Source organism: Trachinotus anak, unplaced genomic scaffold (assembly GCF_046630095.1).
Source record: "Trachinotus anak isolate AG129_WGS33_773 ecotype Australia unplaced genomic scaffold, CSIRO_AGI_Tana_v1 ptg000025l, whole genome shotgun sequence".
NCBI classification, from domain to species: domain Eukaryota; kingdom Metazoa; phylum Chordata; class Actinopteri; order Carangiformes; family Carangidae; genus Trachinotus; species Trachinotus anak.
The window spans coordinates 4,905,354-4,923,583 of NW_027273876.1; the positions used below are offsets into that span (position 1 = coordinate 4,905,354).

The window sequence follows — 18,230 nt, forward strand, 5'->3', positions numbered from 1 at the left end:
TCCTTGTCACTTATAAAAGGTCAAATCAATAAAATATTAATTTGAAAAAAAAGGCCCTAAAAATACAAAGGTAAATAATTAATTACATACCATACCAGGCTCTGGAGATACAGTACACTGGGACTAATATAGAATGTAATTCATATCTGAGACAATGTAAAGCAGGTGAAGTGTTAAGATGGATAACAGATTTAACAGTTTTCAGGAAGTTGTACTGATATCAAATTGCTTCACTCCCATCTCTCCGCAGCTCTTCACTCCAGTTTGCTAATGAGACGGCAACACCCTGAGCAGGTTCAACTTACCACTGGCGACACTAAAACACAAATGGTGAAATATAACAGGGCTAGTAGGGCAGTGTTTGTACAAGGACATGATCTAATACTTAGCTGCCTTTTCTCTAAGTAACTGTTTCGTGCTCCCTCTATCTAAACTCATTCATCTTCTCTTATATAAAACCCATCAGGATAACAAGGTGCGAGGGTGTTTAAAAGCTGTAGTGGTGGTAGATAGTCCAGTTTTTAAAACCATTTAGTCTTTTATACAAATATTAAGCAAAGTAAATGCATCTAGGAGTAACAAGAGGAAAACAGACTCATTTTTTTATTTGGTCTGTTTTGAGCCATAAGACTGTACAAAGAATAATCTATTAGTCAATTTGGAGAGGTAAGCATTGTATTAAAGTGTGAATATTCAGGTCGGTGCTGTGACATCTGTAAAAACAATGGACTCTGTAGCAGCTTCTGCAGCGCTAACGTCAAAAAACACAATGAATGTGTTTTGTACTTAAGATGGCTCGCAGTTAGGTGTGATTCACTTAGTCTGCTAATCCGCCAACCCACCCCTTCTCTCATCACGCCTGCCCCTGCCTCCTCAATCTTTGTCTTTCCTTCCTGTTGTGTAGGATGTGGAGAAAAAAAAACATAAAAAATTGAACAGAGTATTTCTTTTCATTGTAAAGAAAAAGGCAGCTTGTGTATTGTAAAAAAAAAAACAACAACAACCCAGTTTTAGGGCATGTTGGACTCACGTGGTCAGCAGCCAGCGAGACTGCTTGGCCAGGCCCAGACAGGCCAGCAGGCAGATGATCAGGTCCAGGATGAGGAGCAGCAGGTACGTGAGCCACCTGCAGAGACAGACACAGACGGGAAATTAAACTGCTGCTGATGAATGTGTGTCCTGGCAAAGAGAGTTTCGTTAAAGGGAAACTCTGGTTAATGCAACCTGAGTCTTATTTTTGTAGTCTTTAGTAACTAAGATGCTATAGCAGAGTTTAAGCTAACATTATGACTTGCTAACATTATAAAGTTTACACTCCAACATCACTAGTGAAAACCTGTTACCTGCGATATTAGCATTGTGTTTCTAATTCCCAAATACCTTCCTCTGATAAAATCAAAACATACAGTGTGAACATTCACACATCAAAACATAAATCTAACTTCTGTGCTGCTTGGTCAGGGTATATTTTTCTATAGTAAGCATCAAAATTGGATTATTTTAAAATTAAACAAAATTTTAATCATTTAAAAAAAAAATACTGTACATTAATACTAAGGCTGATTTGCTACCCAAGATTACTGCTGTTCCTCTGCATTGATTATTGGCTAGTAAGGACGCTGACTTCTTCCCAGGCTCATGTAGCTTTAGCCTCAGTCTGTCAGTATTAATGTTACAGCCATCAAGTGAGTATTTAACAGCCTTCCACATGGTTCTCATTTTAAAATGAGTCAGCAGGCTGCATAAAAATGTCATTTGGAGACAGAGTTTTATGCCAAATGAAAGTTAGTGTTAATTAGCTAACTAGCTGCAGCAAACAGAATCTGCCCAAAAAGGTTGTCAGCTGGAAATGATAAACCAGTTTTTGTTTATTTTATTGTAAAATCACATAACTACTGTTTCAAAAAATATTGAATGACTTCTGACTAGTGTAAACTACACTACATGGATCGGACACAACATTAAAACCGGTTATGTGCCACGCTACGTGATGGAAAGGCGTAGCACTCAGAGAGGTAAAGCTCTTCTGACTTTTTGAGAAAACAAGCTGGAGTCAGGGACCAACAGGCCAGAGTGTCCCACTTATTTTCACCTCAACAGGCATATGTAATAGCTGTCATCTGAAGTGTGTGTGAGTGTGTGTTCATGCTTGAGGGTACACTCCTGTCCGGCACTGGCTTCCTCAGTGCGTCCATCTGTTGTGAGAGCAGTGGTCAGTTTGTGACTGGACACAGAGAGCCTGTACAGATGGTTAATAATGAATGAACTCAAATCCATATGGCTGAATGTTTTATGTTGTGAAAAAACTAACTGGAGGGGCAGTTATATCACCTTTTCACCCTGAACTAGTGATCTATATATCTAATTAAAGCCACCTCATTTTTTTCCTTTCCTCTCCTCTCATTATCATCTATTCCATCCTCCTCCTCTCTTTTCCCATCATTCCTCTTGCACTCGTCCCTCCTACATCACTGTGCAGTCTCGTTATTTTTTTTAATTATTATTTTTACTCCCCATCAATCTGTCTCCAAGACTCTACAGAATTCTTCCCACATGTCCTCCATCTATCTTTCCCTTTACTCTTCCTTCTCTCATCCACTCTCTTTAATCTCTCTCTCTCTTTCTCCTTCAGCCCTTTTTCTCTCCCTTGCCCTTCTCTGCGGCGCCACCACCTCCTCGCTATTTCTTTCTCATTTCATCCTTTTCCCTTCTTGGAAGGGTACAGTGTGGGAAGCTGGGATGTCAACATGCACATGCACATGGAGGCTCTTGGGTAACACTGCCAGTGTTTGTCTGTGTTATCTTAATTTAATTAGAGTGAGTGGAGCAGAGAGACACGTGGGGATGGGAGGTTACATGAATGTATAATTGAAAAGCACTTTTCTTCAAGAAATTGCGTTGGATAGCTGAGAGCTAAAGCTAAAGTATGCTAGCTTCAATTTAAAAGGTGGCTAATAACAACCTGACAAAAACCTCCCTCACTGAGAGCTCAGAGGTCACTGTCATCCACATATTAGCTCCATATCAGCCTGTAGGGCTAGTTAAGATTTTCTACATATCTTAGGTCTTTAGTTGCCTTACACTTGATAGTGAACCATGGGCTTCAATATCAAGTATGAATGGCTTTCATTCAACTCAAAGTAGAGCTTTAGCAGCAAGATGTGACTTTTTTAAGTTAAATTTCCACTATTGTGGCAACCGAAATCACAAAGTAAGGGTTTAACACAATCACAGCAACTCTTAGAGGTTCTACAATTTTCTGGTGTTTTATTTGAAGTGTTGACATCCAGGAGAAGATATATTTGTGGTTTAAAGTACCAAAAACCATCTCACCATCTCAATGTAGTTTTAAATCTCCTCTCTCAGGCTTTTCTTTGGAGCTCTATTGACAACAGGTCAATGAGCCAATCACAGAGAGGCTCTGAGCCCGACTGTTTTGGTTGTTCAAATAAAAATATGGCAGAATTCTGATAAACACTCAGAGAAACCAAATCCTGCAAGGCGCGTCTGAGGGCGGTGACTGTTTTGTTGTGACATCACAAAGTTAAGGAAGCCCTGACAACTTGTTTTCAGGCAGTTTCTGAATATGGGCTGTGTGTACTGACTGCTTTGATACTTTCACGTTATTAATATATAACCTAGATCTGCTTTATAATCAAAAAAGACATGAAAATCTCACTTTGTACAATATGGGACCTTTAATTGAGACAATTGAGACAATTGAGACATTCCCTTGTTGGACACCCTTAGGAGCAAATCTAGACTTAGGAACTGTTTCTAGCCAAAATGTAAAATATCAAACACTGACAGACTAAAAAGAAAAAAATATATATAAAGAGTGTTCACTTTGGGAAACTATTAAAAGGAAGGTGGAACAATTCCTGGAACGGCTCTATCAGTGCTCTGCAATTTGTATTTTATGACTCAGTGAAGTAACATGACAAACACTGTGTGCAAGCTTTGAAAGTAAACGAAATATTTCTGGATGAGTAAACTGAAGATAGACAGCCAGCACTGAGAAAACAACACTTAGACTTTGATAAGTCTAATCAAACACATGGAAACACACACTCCCGAAACTAATGCACACAAACAATTTGCTGGGGTGAGGCGCTGCTAATTAGTCCATTAACAGCTTACGATGTCTGGCTGTCTGCTCTCTGTCTGTCTACTCTATTAGTGTGACGCAATGTGGGGTATTGAATTATCGGAAAAAGCAGAGGAGTCACATTGCAGATCAATACAAACACACCGGCATGTCTGTTCCTGCAGACTCCACAGAAATAACCACTGAGGCTAAAAAAGGACGAGAAAAAAATGGCCACAGGTCTGTGTCTGCTCTTGGTTGATAAGACTATGAGTTTATGTGACACAACCTTGGATGGTAGTTCATAACATCCTGTAGTTATTAAGACTACTGCACCGTATCATTAGGCTTGATGCACGTTAAAGCGTTGCTGCAATGACTGCTAATGATTTAATAGGATGCTGCCTCATCCCACACAGCCATGTCTGCAGAGGACTTTTTATTCACACAAGTGACAGATACACACATGCAACCATGTTACTTCGTCCCATCCACTAAATATCATGTGATATATTCAGGTCATAACATGCAGCATGAAACAACCTGCACATGAATTATCTATTCAACTGTGTGTTCAACTGACAAATTGCTCAGTAATGGCAGATATAAGAAGAGACATGATATTACAAGCTTAAGTGTATCTTGCATCTCTAAGAATCATCTGTATTTTGTAATTGCAAATGAAATGTTCATAAATATGTGACACCCTACGCTTCCCTCATGCTTAGATGTTTCTTCAAAATAAAATTAAAATAAAATAAAATAAAATTTGGAGAAACTCCACTTAAATGGGTCCCATTTTGGGTGGTTCTCACTTCCTGTTAAACTAGAAACCGCCACATCTAGAGCATCACAAGCACCATGAGTGAGCCCCTGGCCACCCTGCACTGTACAAGCCAGACACATGTATTTCTCAGTTCCTCACCTGTAGTACTCTATGTTTGCCGTTTGATCAGCGATGGATGCCAGGTCCACTTTGGCCTCCTCCCAGTCAGGCAGGCCCAGCAGCTGTTTGATCACGTTGTCAGCCATCTGCTGCATGAACTGCAGGGTCTGCACGTAGTCGCCCCGTGTGGCGAAGATCTCGTCCAGCCTTGCGAGGTGCTGGTGCAAACCACTCCTCATGCTGCCCATAGTACCAGTAACCTGCAGGGTGCAAGAGGAGAGGAGGGGGGTGAGATGAAAGATATAGCAGAGCTATCAAGGCTTTGGTTTTTTCATTCCTGGTGATGGAAGGTTACATGACTGAACCAGAATCCTTTTTCCTCCAAAACAAACACTAGTGAGCAAGAAACTCAAAATAATGAACATCTTACTAGATGTAATGTTCGTGGTCTTGCCATCAACTTTTAATTTCTTTACATAAATTTTAATTCTACTTGTTTCCTGGTTATGATGCTCAGGTCTGACAGATGTGAATCGCTTCATCACACAGCGGAGAGATGTCTAAATATAGAAGGTTTTTTTGTTGCTTGAAGCGAAGCACTCAACCAACCAGTCAACTGCTGCTCTTGTGGAGCGGTTCAGCGGGTACACTAGAGGAGTCCTGGGGAATGTGTGAGTGTGTGTGTGTGTGTGTGTGTGTGTGTGTGTGTGTCCAAGCTGCTTTTACTGGCTGTTGTTATGTGTTACAATGTGCTCTTAGGCCAAGTAATCACGGGTAAAATCAAACTTTATCTTCATGTGTACATTGGTCTACAACGTAACGTCAGCATGTGTGACCTCCACAACATGTGCATCCCTGACAACATAAAATGAAGCAGTAAATAAACTCAATATAATGCTATTTCCTGATTAGCAATGCTAATGGCGTGGCTTTAATGATGGCAATGTTGGTCTGTCAGTCAGTCCACCACTTTAGTCTGGAGAGAAATGCCTCAACACTTTTCCTCCAGTGCATCATCAGGTCAGATTTTCTGTTTGTCCAGTACTTTGGTTTATTTATGAACAAATACCTGCAAAAAAACAAGTGACGTTACCATCAGCCTCAGCTTTGCTTTGTGTTTATTGCTAATTACACCAGCAAATGTTTGCATGCTAACACTAAGATGGTGAGTATTACAAACATTATACCTGTTTAACTTCAGCATGTTAGCATTCTGAAGTTAGCATTCAGCTCAATGCATTTCTCTGATTCAGTAAAGCCTCACGGAGCTGCTAGCATGGCTATAGACTCTTAGTCTTTGTAAATGAAAACTCATCCATTCCATATAATAATGTATGCACTGATAAATGACAGCTAACATAATTGGTAATTGACATAAATTCTGGTAACTGTATGGCATGTGTTTTGCAAAGCTACCAGCAGTGACACATATACCAGTGCGAGAGGATGATGTTTTTATATCCTCCACCTTTCAACAAAAATAATAATGTGCTGACAGCTTTTCTTAAAGCTGAGCACAGCACAGACTCCTTCTCATATTCAGGTGCCTTTGGTGAACGTTCACTCTGAAAAAGTTTCCCAAAAACAAGTGACCAAAGGTGAGATTAGGTTAAACATGAAGTCGGTCTGTGCTGCCAATCAGCAGTGGAGCAGAGAGAGGGGACAGTGTGTGTGTGTGTGTGTGTGTGTGTGTGGGCGAGCAGGAATAGTGAGTGTGGGTGTTGGTGAAAAGGTCCATTTTAAGTAAACAGTTCAGCTTGGAAAACAGCCAACAGCAGAGAGCCCGGTGGTGAAATAGTAGGTTTTCTGCTGCAGAGTGGAGTTTTGTATTCCAAGGCTGCTGCTGCTGTTTGTCAGACTATTTTCCAAAGTGATACCTCACTAACGACACTGATAATTTGCTAACCTATTAAAGCTGTGAAATCATATAGCTAATCCATTCCTCAAGGGGAGATGTGATACTCTGAGGCAAAGAACAAACAAAGACAATATCGCTCATTTATTCTGATAGATCACATTTCTACCCGGTCGGCCAAACACAAAAAGACCACATTATATTATATGTGTGCAGCGAACATCTTCTGTACAGGTGCTACCCATTTACTTTGGACTCATTGCTCTGTACTTAGCCTGAAGGCAGAAAATTGTTTACAGGGGCAGACATCCTGCTATTTGATAATTAAAAACGGTAATAAACGTTCTCATTCAGCTCTGGGTACTTGGCATTCACAAGAGACACAACTCATATTGTTGCTGTGTTTGTCAGGGACGGGGGTTTGCCGCGAGCTGAGATGTGGAGGGGATGGGTGGAAGTAATTAGCTGGGTTTTGCATTCAGTGTGCGGCCCACACTACACGGCCTATGGAAAAACTGACAGACGGAAAAGCCAAAAAAAAAAAAAAAAGAAGAAGAAAGACAGAGAAAAGCCCTTCATGACTGACTGTCTGCTACACCTACAAAAAATATGTTTTCACAGATCATTTATTGTTGCACTAACTCATAAAAGCCATTTTTCTTTTAACATCACAGATATTTTCACCTACAAATGACATTTTTATTAGAATGTCTTGAATTGAGTGTTATCTTTGCTGTTCAAGTGGTACAATCTGCCTTGTTGTGTGCTGTGACAATACAGAAGAAAATCCCCGACACAAAAGGAACCAAAGTCAAATTGATTTATTAAACAAATTTAAGATAAACAAAAACATAAAATCTGACGTTTTAAGCATATTTAATACCTCCTGATCTGGATTTCCTTGTCTGTGCGAATGCAAAACTGACAAATAAAATAGAAATAATATAATTACACATACAGTATATGTGTTTGGAAATAAACAAATCTTCTTCAGCTAAAAAGAACAAAAAGAATTACTCATGTTCAATATTTCAAATGATAAAATTATTTATATTTGATATTTAAAACTACAATGAAAATTTCCCAGTGGCATGGCAATGTCTTTTTTCATTATAAAGCAGGTCTAGGTTCTATATTAATATTGTGAAAGTATCAAAGCCTCAGTTCACAGAGAAACACACACAGCCTGTATTCAGAAACTGCGCCTTAAAACCAGCCGTCAGGACTTCTGTAACTTTGTGATGTCACAACAAAGCACTCACTGCTCTCAGCAATTCCCCGAGCCCCGCCCACCTGGACCCACCATCCAACCTTGCATGATTTGGTTTTTCTGTGTCTTTATCAGAAATCAGAAGAGAGGCTCAGAGCCTCTCTTCTGATTGGCTTACCAACTTGTTACTAGCGCTGCAGAGAGAAGCCTGAGAGAGCAGATGAAAAACTAAACTGAGGTGGTTTTTGGTGCTTAAGACCACAGATATATCTTCTTACGGACATCAACACTTTAAATAAGACACTGGAGAAGGTGTAAAATCTGGGACCTTTAAATGACCAAAATGAACCATGCTGACTCAGCCACTGAGAGACGCAGTATACTAAAGCTCTGTAGTTTGTTATCTGATCGCTCATTGATACCGTGTCCTCCTCAGACTGAGCAGATGAAATCACAGATGAGAAATGAAGGCGTGGATTTGATCCTCGCCTCCTGTGTGAAACGCTCGGGAAGGCAGCCAATCCTGCTAATCTCTCCTTCGTCTTGGTCTGATCCTCACAATTTAAGTGATCTGCACCGATCAAGCAGATATGATTCCCAGCCCCAGTCTTCTTTATCTCAGCCTGATGTTTTGAGGGCACGGAGTAGCATTCGCTGCTTCACATCTTTTCTAAACAAACAATGTGCTGCAGAATCGGTTAGGCGCTAAGCTATTTTACCGTGGGATATTCACTTCAGCATCCTGGAGGGTAAACAACAAACAAAAAAAAAACATAAGACTCCCTGATAAATGACAAGTGGCCTTGGGCTACAAAACCGACAATGCTGTGAAATATCAAATGTAGCTTCTAGCTTGAGGAAAGGGAAGAAAATATAGATCAGTGTGTGTTATGTAAAGGTTCTCGTTTACATGAGCGTCTATTTATTTTGAAGCCCCTAAGCAGAGCAGGAAGGGATGTATGGTCTCGTAGTCTTGTATCCTTTTCCCTTCCTCACTGGCTCTACTATCAAATGATTAACTCTGATCCCTAATTACACAGAAAACCTTGGCATTTATGATTTCCAACTTTCACATAGACTTAAAACGCATCATAACCCATTGTACTCACATGGGAAACAACTGTATAACTATTATTACTTAATACTGATTCATATCAAACCATTTTCTTTTTTCATCTGAGAGTTCATATCGCAGGATCAAGACTGGAAAAAGACTCTTTGTTTAAGTCCTTGTGTTGGTCTCACCCCCAGCTTTACCATGCTGCCTCTCAGACTCCACAGAATATAAATTCCACTTCCTTCACTAGAATTGGATCTTTATCTTTAAGCCTGCTGAGGCTGGTACACGGCCTCCAAGGACGTGATGCTTCAGAGATGACTCCGGGAGCATTAATCAGCAGCCGGCTGCAAAAGAACATTTCTCATTTAAGACACAAACCTCCCAGAAAACGTCCATCTCTGATTGAAAGAGAAAATTGCTTGTTTTCATGTTGTTTTCTTTGAAAGCTGTAAATCACACTCTAAAGATCAGTGCCCGACTAAAACTGATGAAAACAGATTTCATACATTTCTGCTTCCTGGAGTGTGTGCTGCATTCCAAGTTTTTCCTTTTGATGAGCTTCAGGTCACCAAAATGGCCTAACTTTGGATCTGCTGTAGAGTTTGGGAATGACCAACCGTTTTCACACAACCCTCTCACATCATGGCTGCCACTGACATCTCAGTCTATGAACTAATTTGAGCTCATTTCAGCTGCTGAGCAAGAATCCAAGAATCACCTCCACTACATTCTGTACCTTTCCCATAATCACTTGATAAATGAGGGCCAATGAGCGAATTTGTTAAAGTTAAACAAAGGTTAAGTTCCTTTTTTTCCTGCTCTAACTCACTGTCTCTGCATGATAGTGGAGAGACTTTCTTCAATTAAAATTGAATGTGGGAGCTGGAGCGTGAAATGGAACATGGGTCTGAAGTGCCTCGGCAGCTCAGCCACCTCAAAGATAGAGACCATCTTTACGAAGCTCAGCAGAACATCTCTTTAAAAATATATTCTTTCCTACCTGCTTTTTTTGCCCTCAGATACTTGATGACCACAGAGCTCTCAGTGGATTGTCCTGCAGAGGGACTTTCATGGGTTTCTTCACGAAACATCAAACAGATATAAAATCAAGGATTTTTAGAAACCGATGGCCCACACAGCAAAGATCATTGTCCAAAAGTGAGATGGTGATGCTAAAAAAACCTGTTAGCCATAAGTCCGGTGATACACAACCAGATGAGAGCGGTTCAGCAACTCTGTAGTTTAGCTCTTAAGAGAGCAAGAAGAGGGGGATTTGAACAAAGTGGTTTGGCTGCAGAGATGACCTCAGCCTTCCCTTCAACTTTACAAGGCTGAACATCCAGCCTTGCGAAAATGAGGAAGTCAGCAAAAGTGTCCATTAGTCATAGCAGACCTATTAAAAAACACATCTGGGTGTCAACAAGACGTATTTACACCCAGGGACAGCAGCTGTTGGACGAGTGCCATAATGGTCCAAATATAAGTAAGCAAGTAAAGTTTATTTGTACAGCAGCTTTCACAGATACAAAGTCACAAAGTTCTTTACATTAATGTAAAATACAATATTAAAAATAGCAATGACAACAACCAGCACAGGGCTGACAAGTTAAAATGACAGCAACAACAAAGAAATCAGGACAGAGACAAATAACAAGCAAAGGGGTTCTGAGCACAGACGAGGAAACGAGTGATACAAGCAAGAAATGACAAAAGCCTGAGTGGATAATAAAAACAAGGATGAGGGAAGATGTTCAAGGGGGTGCTAGATGAAGGCAACAATTTAGTGGTGTCCTCTTAGGAAACAGGAGAAACAGGAGTTCAGGATCATGGAGTGAATATTTGCTCTGACATCAGTGACTTTAGATGATATTTCTTTCGGGGGTTGACTCATATTCAACGGCAAGACCATTGCGTGCGTCTTCTACAGAGACTATAGGGTCATCCTACATTCAATTTGGTTCTTTCTACCTTTTAAACAACTGAGGAAATTGTGCCTCCTCCCCTTCAATGTAACAAATTTCTCTCTTCCAGAGAGAAAACCAGATTCCTAAACCACCAGAAAAATTGTGGTGGCAGAGATAATGATGCCTTCTCTCTATTCTAGCTGCAGTTGCAGTTGCGTAGCTAATGCAGAAAGTGGGGAAAATGAGGAGAGGAGTCACATCCATCTATCAATTTTTCCATCACTTATCCTGGTCTGGCTCATGGTGGCAGGGAGGCTTTTCCAAGGCAGCCCAGATGTCTTTTTCCCCAGGAACATCTTCCAGGGCTTTTCTGAAGGTTCTCAAGGTATTGTATCTCCCAAAGGAGTTGCAGGAGTTGTGTGGGAAACTCATTTCAGCCGTTTCTCGATGCAATCTCATTCTTTTGTTCATGATCCAAAGCTCATCAACCTACATGAGGACTGGAACTTAAATCGACTTGTAAAGTAAGAGCCTCACCTTCAGACTCAGCTCCCCTTTTCAGCACTGCATTAAGCTGCATTCATACATATATGGGTTTACACTTTGTGCCTACGTGCATAGACTCCAAAAATGTATCTCTGCATGAGCAGCTACAGAGATACCACATGGGGACCACACAAACTCAGCTGGTCATCGGGGGCTACTTGTGTTTTCTCCTGCATGCCAGTGGAGATTGTTGATAGTGAAGAAAGTGAAGCGAAGGCTCAGTAGTCTTCTTCTTTTCAGTAACACACATCCAGCAAATCCATTCCCACTGCAAACCTGAATTCAGTAATATGATATCATATCAGACATCATCAACTAAATGAAAAAATGTAAACACAGTTCCCACTCTCTACTTTACCCTCTCTAACGAACAATAACCCCAAAGACCCAAGATGCTAGAACTCCTTTGGGAAGTGCCACTTCTCAGAAATATTATTTTTTCTTAACAAAAAAACAGGGTCAGACTGTGAACATGCACATGGCGCAGTGCTCAGATATTTCAACTCGTATCAAGGGCATTTGAACTCCACCTTAGCAACTGGGACTGTCTGTGTGGACTTTGAATATTCTCTTTGTGTCTTACACTAAAGACAAGCATGATAAATATGTGGGGTAATAGAAATGTGCATTTCTACTGCAATTATCAAAGAAATTTGTTTTTAAATTCCTAATTCCCTCACATTATGAATACCTTATTATTATATGTTATTATATAAAGGTTATTATGAGAATGGTGTGGAAATATTCATGTTTGCAATTATGTAGTGGGCCGACATCCAGAACGCGTTTGAGCTCTGGCCAAATGCTCACTGACTGATCCAGACGACGACCCAGTCCACCTGATGACTGCAGGCTGCCAAAAAACACCCATCTCCAAACAATAGAGTTATTATTTGTGTGGCTAAACACCTCAAATGTCACAGTGCTCCCATTACAGGATCGATAACGCGTTCCTGCTGGCCGGTGTCCAGACTTAACAGCCCTGTTGATGATTTTATGCCAGAGCTGGAGGCATATTGTTTTCAGGTTGTCCATCCGTCCATCCTATTCTTGTGGACATGATATCTTGGTATCCTTGGACTCAAAGATGAACTGATTGATTTAGGCAGTCAAAGGTCAAAGGTCAAGGTTATGGTGACCTCTCAAACCCACGGTTTTGGCCTTTTGAATGCAATATCTCAGTAATGCCTCGAAGGAACTTCTTCAAATTCGGATGAACTCATTAGGTTTTGATGGTCAAAGGTAAAGGTCAGTGTGACCTCTCAAAAAACTTTTAGCCATTGCTCAAGGAATCACACAGCAACAGAACACTTCACAGAAATGGTTCATATTTTATATGACTCTGTATAAACAGGAATGTAATCTGAAGGCATACAACTACGAGGAAGTAATTCTACTTTTCTGCATCACTGTCTGAAAGTAATGTCTCCAAAATGCACCTACCTCAGTGTGCAAGTGCTTTGCTTAATTCACATTCTCACTAATGTGTGAGTGTGTTCATAAACACATCATAAGCATATATTCCAGACCGTAACTAATCAAGGTCTCAACAGTAGCTAAGAGAAAAGCTTCTAGTGATAATGAGTCTAAATTCCTTCCTCTCCTCTCTTGCACACTGAGTCTTTAGAAGCGAACTCACTTCTAAACTCTCTTGGAGCCGGGCTAAAAGGCATTTGTGTGGGCCAAAGGCCAGTGAAGCCTTCATTGTCAATGATTTCTATACCAATTTCAATCCTGACTCTGCCAATCAGACGGGCTAGCATTGCTCCTTGTTCTTCCCCATCAAAGGGCTTTGTCTCCCGGGCTCATGGTTGATTAGGTGGGGGGAGACTGGGAACCATGTGTGGCACACTGGGTTCTTTGTCCTACTCAAGAACTAGACTCCTTAACAGTCTTTAGCCGCTTGCAGTGAACTCACTCATGCAAACACACACACAGGCAAGCACACACACACACACACACACACATAAGATGCTAGAATAAAGGCCACCATGTCCAATTATGTGTTTGCACGAGTTCACACATCGCAGAGGAACACAACGACAAGCTTTCTCATCAGCTACGTGATTTCTCTCCTCTTGCTAGTGTGACTTTGGGAAATGAACATGGCTGTGCTTTACAAGATTAATGGGAGACAATCAGTGTTGAAATGACATATATATATTATATATATATATATATATATATATATATGCACAGTATATATGTATCCCTCTGTATTAAGTTGATATAATTTTAACATGGGTATATTGATGTGGAGTAAATCAAAATAAGAGAACACGTTTATCGTCTGCGTTAGCTGGTTAATGCACATCATGTAAGAACTAATCCCAGCTGACAATCTACAGCAGCTCTACTGATCTTCCAACATCAGTAGTCATAGGGTTCTTTAATGTTTGCAGTTTAAATCATTTACTAAGTGCAACAATCAGAGCCAGACAGCTCAAATCTACTCTCCATTAAATCGTTCATCAGTGGAAGAAGTCTGTAAATGCCACAGCATAGTGCTGCACTGACTGTGCTGCGGACTCTTTACCCTCTCAATACAGTGTTTATTACTGAGGCCAAACTGAGTGGCTCACATACCACCACATTAATCTCCATTAACACAGATGGAGACTTAATCCCTACTCTTTGACAGCAATGCACCCAGGGTCTCTGCCTGCACTGACACCACTGCAGGATCACTGCTGGTCACACACCGGTTCTGCAACAACACACAGCTAACGTCTACAGACATTACATTCATCAACCTATAATATGGAATACATTATACAGTGTTATTATATTATTGGCCATAATACTCTTCCCCACATTAAAATGAAAAGATTATGATGTCCTGGTTTAATTTTCTTAACCCTTTGGTCCCTTTAAAAAACTTACACCAAAGTCCTTAAAGGACAAAAATGTCCCTAAGGAGGCAGAAGGGTCAAATTTAACACTGACTGCTGTAGCTCTTTTCAGGTAAGTCCAAGTCAAGTCTCAAACCAGTCCCCATGAGTCTCAAGTCAATCTACATAAGTCTCAGGTCAGTCTATGAACATCTCAAGTCAAGTGTCAGGTCAAAAATTGCAATGCTAATCTCAACTCAGTGTATACAAGTCTCAAGTCAAGTCACAAGCTGATCTACACAAATCTGAAGTCAGTCCGACTTGTGACTGCACAAGTTTCAAATCAAGCCTCAGGTATCAAGTCAATCTGCACAGGCCTCAGTTCAGTCACGAGAAATCTCAGGTCATTTATCATGAATCTTGAGTTAAGTCTCAGAGGAAATCTCAAGACCTCGAGGGCTTAAATTATCATTTTTGTGATGCAAGTTTCTCTCAAGTGCACAGCTCAGATATCGATGTAGCAATGTAGGCTGCCAAGCCGAACTGGCAAGTACTTTCACTAATGATGTTGACAGGTAATTAACCTTCAACTTTAACGTTCAACTACTTCTTCAAAAACATTTGGTGGGGGAAAAAATCCAGAGGGAGAAGATATCCAGCTGGTTTAACCTGCCTGAGTTTGACTTGTCTGAATTAAGAAAAATGTCTTGTCATTAGTGTGAAATGTGCAACACTGAGCTCCAGCTGGGCGTCTGTGTGATGAGCGTCTCTGAGACGGGAAGTGAGACAGATAAAAATAGAGGAGGATCGTGCACATGCACTGAGCTAAAGTGAGAACAAGAAACACACAGGACGATCCTTTGTTTCTGCTGAGGCCTGAGTGAGAGAGAGAGAGAGAGAGAGAGAGAGAGCGAGAGAGAGTGTGTGTCTGTGTGTGTGTGCGTGTGTGCGTGTGCATGTGAGATGTCTGTCTGGGAGCAAAGAGTTTTTGTGTAGAGAGGCTGTCAATTTGTGTGTAGTGGTAAAAGCCATAAAAGACCATAAAAACATTTATGGCGTACAAAACTGAGTCCTCTGGGCTTTCCTCCTCTCTTGTGTGTGTGTGTGTTTGTGTGTGTTTGTGTGTCTCTATGGGTGTGTACACAACATTTCTGAAGCCTTACTTCAAGCTGTTGGTTTCTAGCTGGATGGGATGAACCTCATGGGTTATGAAATAGCCCAACCTGAACTGAATATTTTCAGTTTTTACAAACTAAATACGTGATGTGACTTAATTGATACAGAGACATTGTGTGTGTGTTTATGTGCAGGAGATATTCATCACGTGACACTGATGCGAGGGCCCTGTGTTTTACCTACCAGACTGTCCACACCGCCCAGTGTGTGATTGGCGTTGTACAGGGAGTAGGTCAACTGGTACACACCATCGTTGGTCTCACTGTTGCCATAGAAACCCACACCCACTGCGACGCTGCAGAGAGAAGAGGCATGGAGGGACAGGTGAGGCTTTGATAAATTAATGACAGGAACAGACTACAACAGCAGCTTGTGAATCCTCTGTGTCCAAGGTGACGTCCTTTTCTCTCACTGAGTTCAAAGTTTGTCAGATTTAAAGCCCTTATTAAAAAGATTAAACAACCTCAAAGTACTGATTTTCTTTCTGTTCTAAAACACTGTGCAATCCTGCGGTAGAAGTATACCACCTACATGGAGTGTGGTGCAACAGGAAACAACACCTACACAACAATTTATGAATATTTCATGCCTTCTTTCTCAACCTGGTATTTTGGCATTATCTTACAGCAGTATCATCGACTTCCCCATCAATCCTGACTTTAGGGACAACAGGAAGGTAATGAGGCAGGGACATTCAGGGATAATCCCTGACAGAAGGTAGAACTGTGAGTACATATGTTAAGCAGCATGACTGTGCATTGGAAAGACAGAGTTGTCGTGTGTGTGTCTTGGGGAGAGCATCTTGGAGATGTTAAGGTTATGTTAGAGGTGATACCACATTAATTCAGTTTTAGTTTTTTTGGTTTATGTATTTATTTGATAGAGACAATGCAATTGAATATCGTTCCAAAACAGAAAATGAAACTAATGTGCCGCACGAAGAGTTTATAGCTGATGCTATTTCTCGACTCCAGTCCCTAGTTGGGCTCTTACATGTACAATTAAACCAAAACAGTCAATTTTCACTATTTTAAAACTACAACACACTACAAATATACAAGTGCAGTAAAATACTATGCTGAAATTCAGTTTACACTCCTTCTACCATGACTTGCTTCTGTGACTGACTCTGTATTCTGTGTGCGGCAAACCTACTTTTGACTGACATGTTTAAGCAAACCTCAGAACAGAATGGTTTACTACAGCAGGGAAAACAAATATACTGTATGTATAGAGCAGTGAAGCAGTTAGAAACTTGAGTTCTGTGTTGACTTCTGTAAACAACACTCTTTCAACCAGAAATTGTATAACACAGGGTTTTGGGGATATGTGTAATTTGAAATAGTTTTTACAGATTCAGTCATGCAAGGATTTCATTTGTTCAGCTGAAGCATTGGCGCAAACAAAATAACCACCGACGTAAATGCAAACTCTTAAGTCGTCTCTCTGAGCCTCGGTTTTCCCGTCATACTGTGCTGCCATATGAATGCATTTGAAAGCAGCTATACAACCTTTCTTAACATAAACCCCACAAAGAGGTCTGATGCAGCAGCATTACTCTGAAGGCACAACAATCTTCTGCAAACGCTGTGATGCCGATTGGTGCGTTAGCAACTCTTTATACTCAGAGTCACCAGTTCATTGGTGCACCTAGCTCAACTAGTGCAATCAAATCCCACACCCTTGTTGTAAATCCTACTTTTAGGAAGTATGTAATGTTCAGAGGTGAAGCTGTGGAATTATATTGCATTATTTTTTAAGGTGTTTTAATGTGACACAATATGGTTCAAATGCAGCTCAAACTGTCGCCTGCAAAATGACCCCAGAGATGAATCAATATATTGGACTCACAATAACTAAATGCAAGCTTCATTAATGCAGAGCTGTTGGCTGTAGCTACCTCATGCATTATCTGCTATCTCATTATCTGATAATCAATGTGTGTTTATATAAAATTGGGAGCAATAGTGTTTAACTTGGACCCATTTCACTCCCTAGAGTTGAGCAGATACAGTATATGGCTATTTGACGGGATATTTTTTTTTTTTTTTTTGGGGGGGGCTTTTTATGCCTTTATTATAGCTTAGTGGAGACTGACAGGAAAGGGAGTAGAGAGAGGGGAATGACATGCAGGAAAGAGTCGGACCGGTCGGGAGTCAAACCGGTGACTGCCCTGCTAAGAGCATCTTGCGCTCAACATGGTACGCGCCCTAACCACTCGACTAGCGGGCCGCCTTTTGACGTGATAATTTATCATGAATCAATATTTTATGACCAAATTGAGTCTACAAGGTTTTATGAGTATGGGTGCCTCTTCACTTATCTAATAAACCGTAAAACATCAGTGGAGCTTTCTAGAGTCTGTCCTCCTGTGAAGAACGAGCCCATTGATCATCAGCAGAAACAGCCTATTATGATTCATAGTTACGTTGTCATTGTTAGGCAACCTCTAGCAGTCGTGGTAAACATGAGGGGAGCAAAGGGGGAAGTTAGGCGTCAGGTTGTGGGTTGGGGTGGATGGATGAGTCGACAAAACACAAGACTTGCCCACAGGAGACTGATTTCCTGTGGGAAACCGACCATCATTCATTGTTGTTGTTTGTATCCATGACCGTCCAAACCCTTAACCACATGAGGTTAAAGGACCTCTACCCTTAAAGAGGTACTTACTTCAG

General features: G+C 40.8%; 1 protein-coding gene across 2 annotated transcripts in view; it reads right to left on the reverse strand.

Annotated features, from left to right (window-relative positions):
• ttyh2 (tweety family member 2) overlaps positions 1-18,230 on the reverse strand; it is a 58,634-nt gene that overhangs the window by 19,525 nt on the left and 20,879 nt on the right. For both annotated transcript variants that reach the window (XM_071462780.1, XM_071462781.1), the window contains exons 3-5: positions 15,739-15,850; positions 5,013-5,233; positions 1,031-1,126 (exon numbers count right to left, since the gene is read on the reverse strand). In XM_071462780.1, coding sequence (XP_071318881.1) covers positions 1,031-1,126; positions 5,013-5,233; positions 15,739-15,850 — 429 coding nt within the window. The remainder of the gene's footprint in view (positions 1-1,030; positions 1,127-5,012; positions 5,234-15,738; positions 15,851-18,230) is intronic.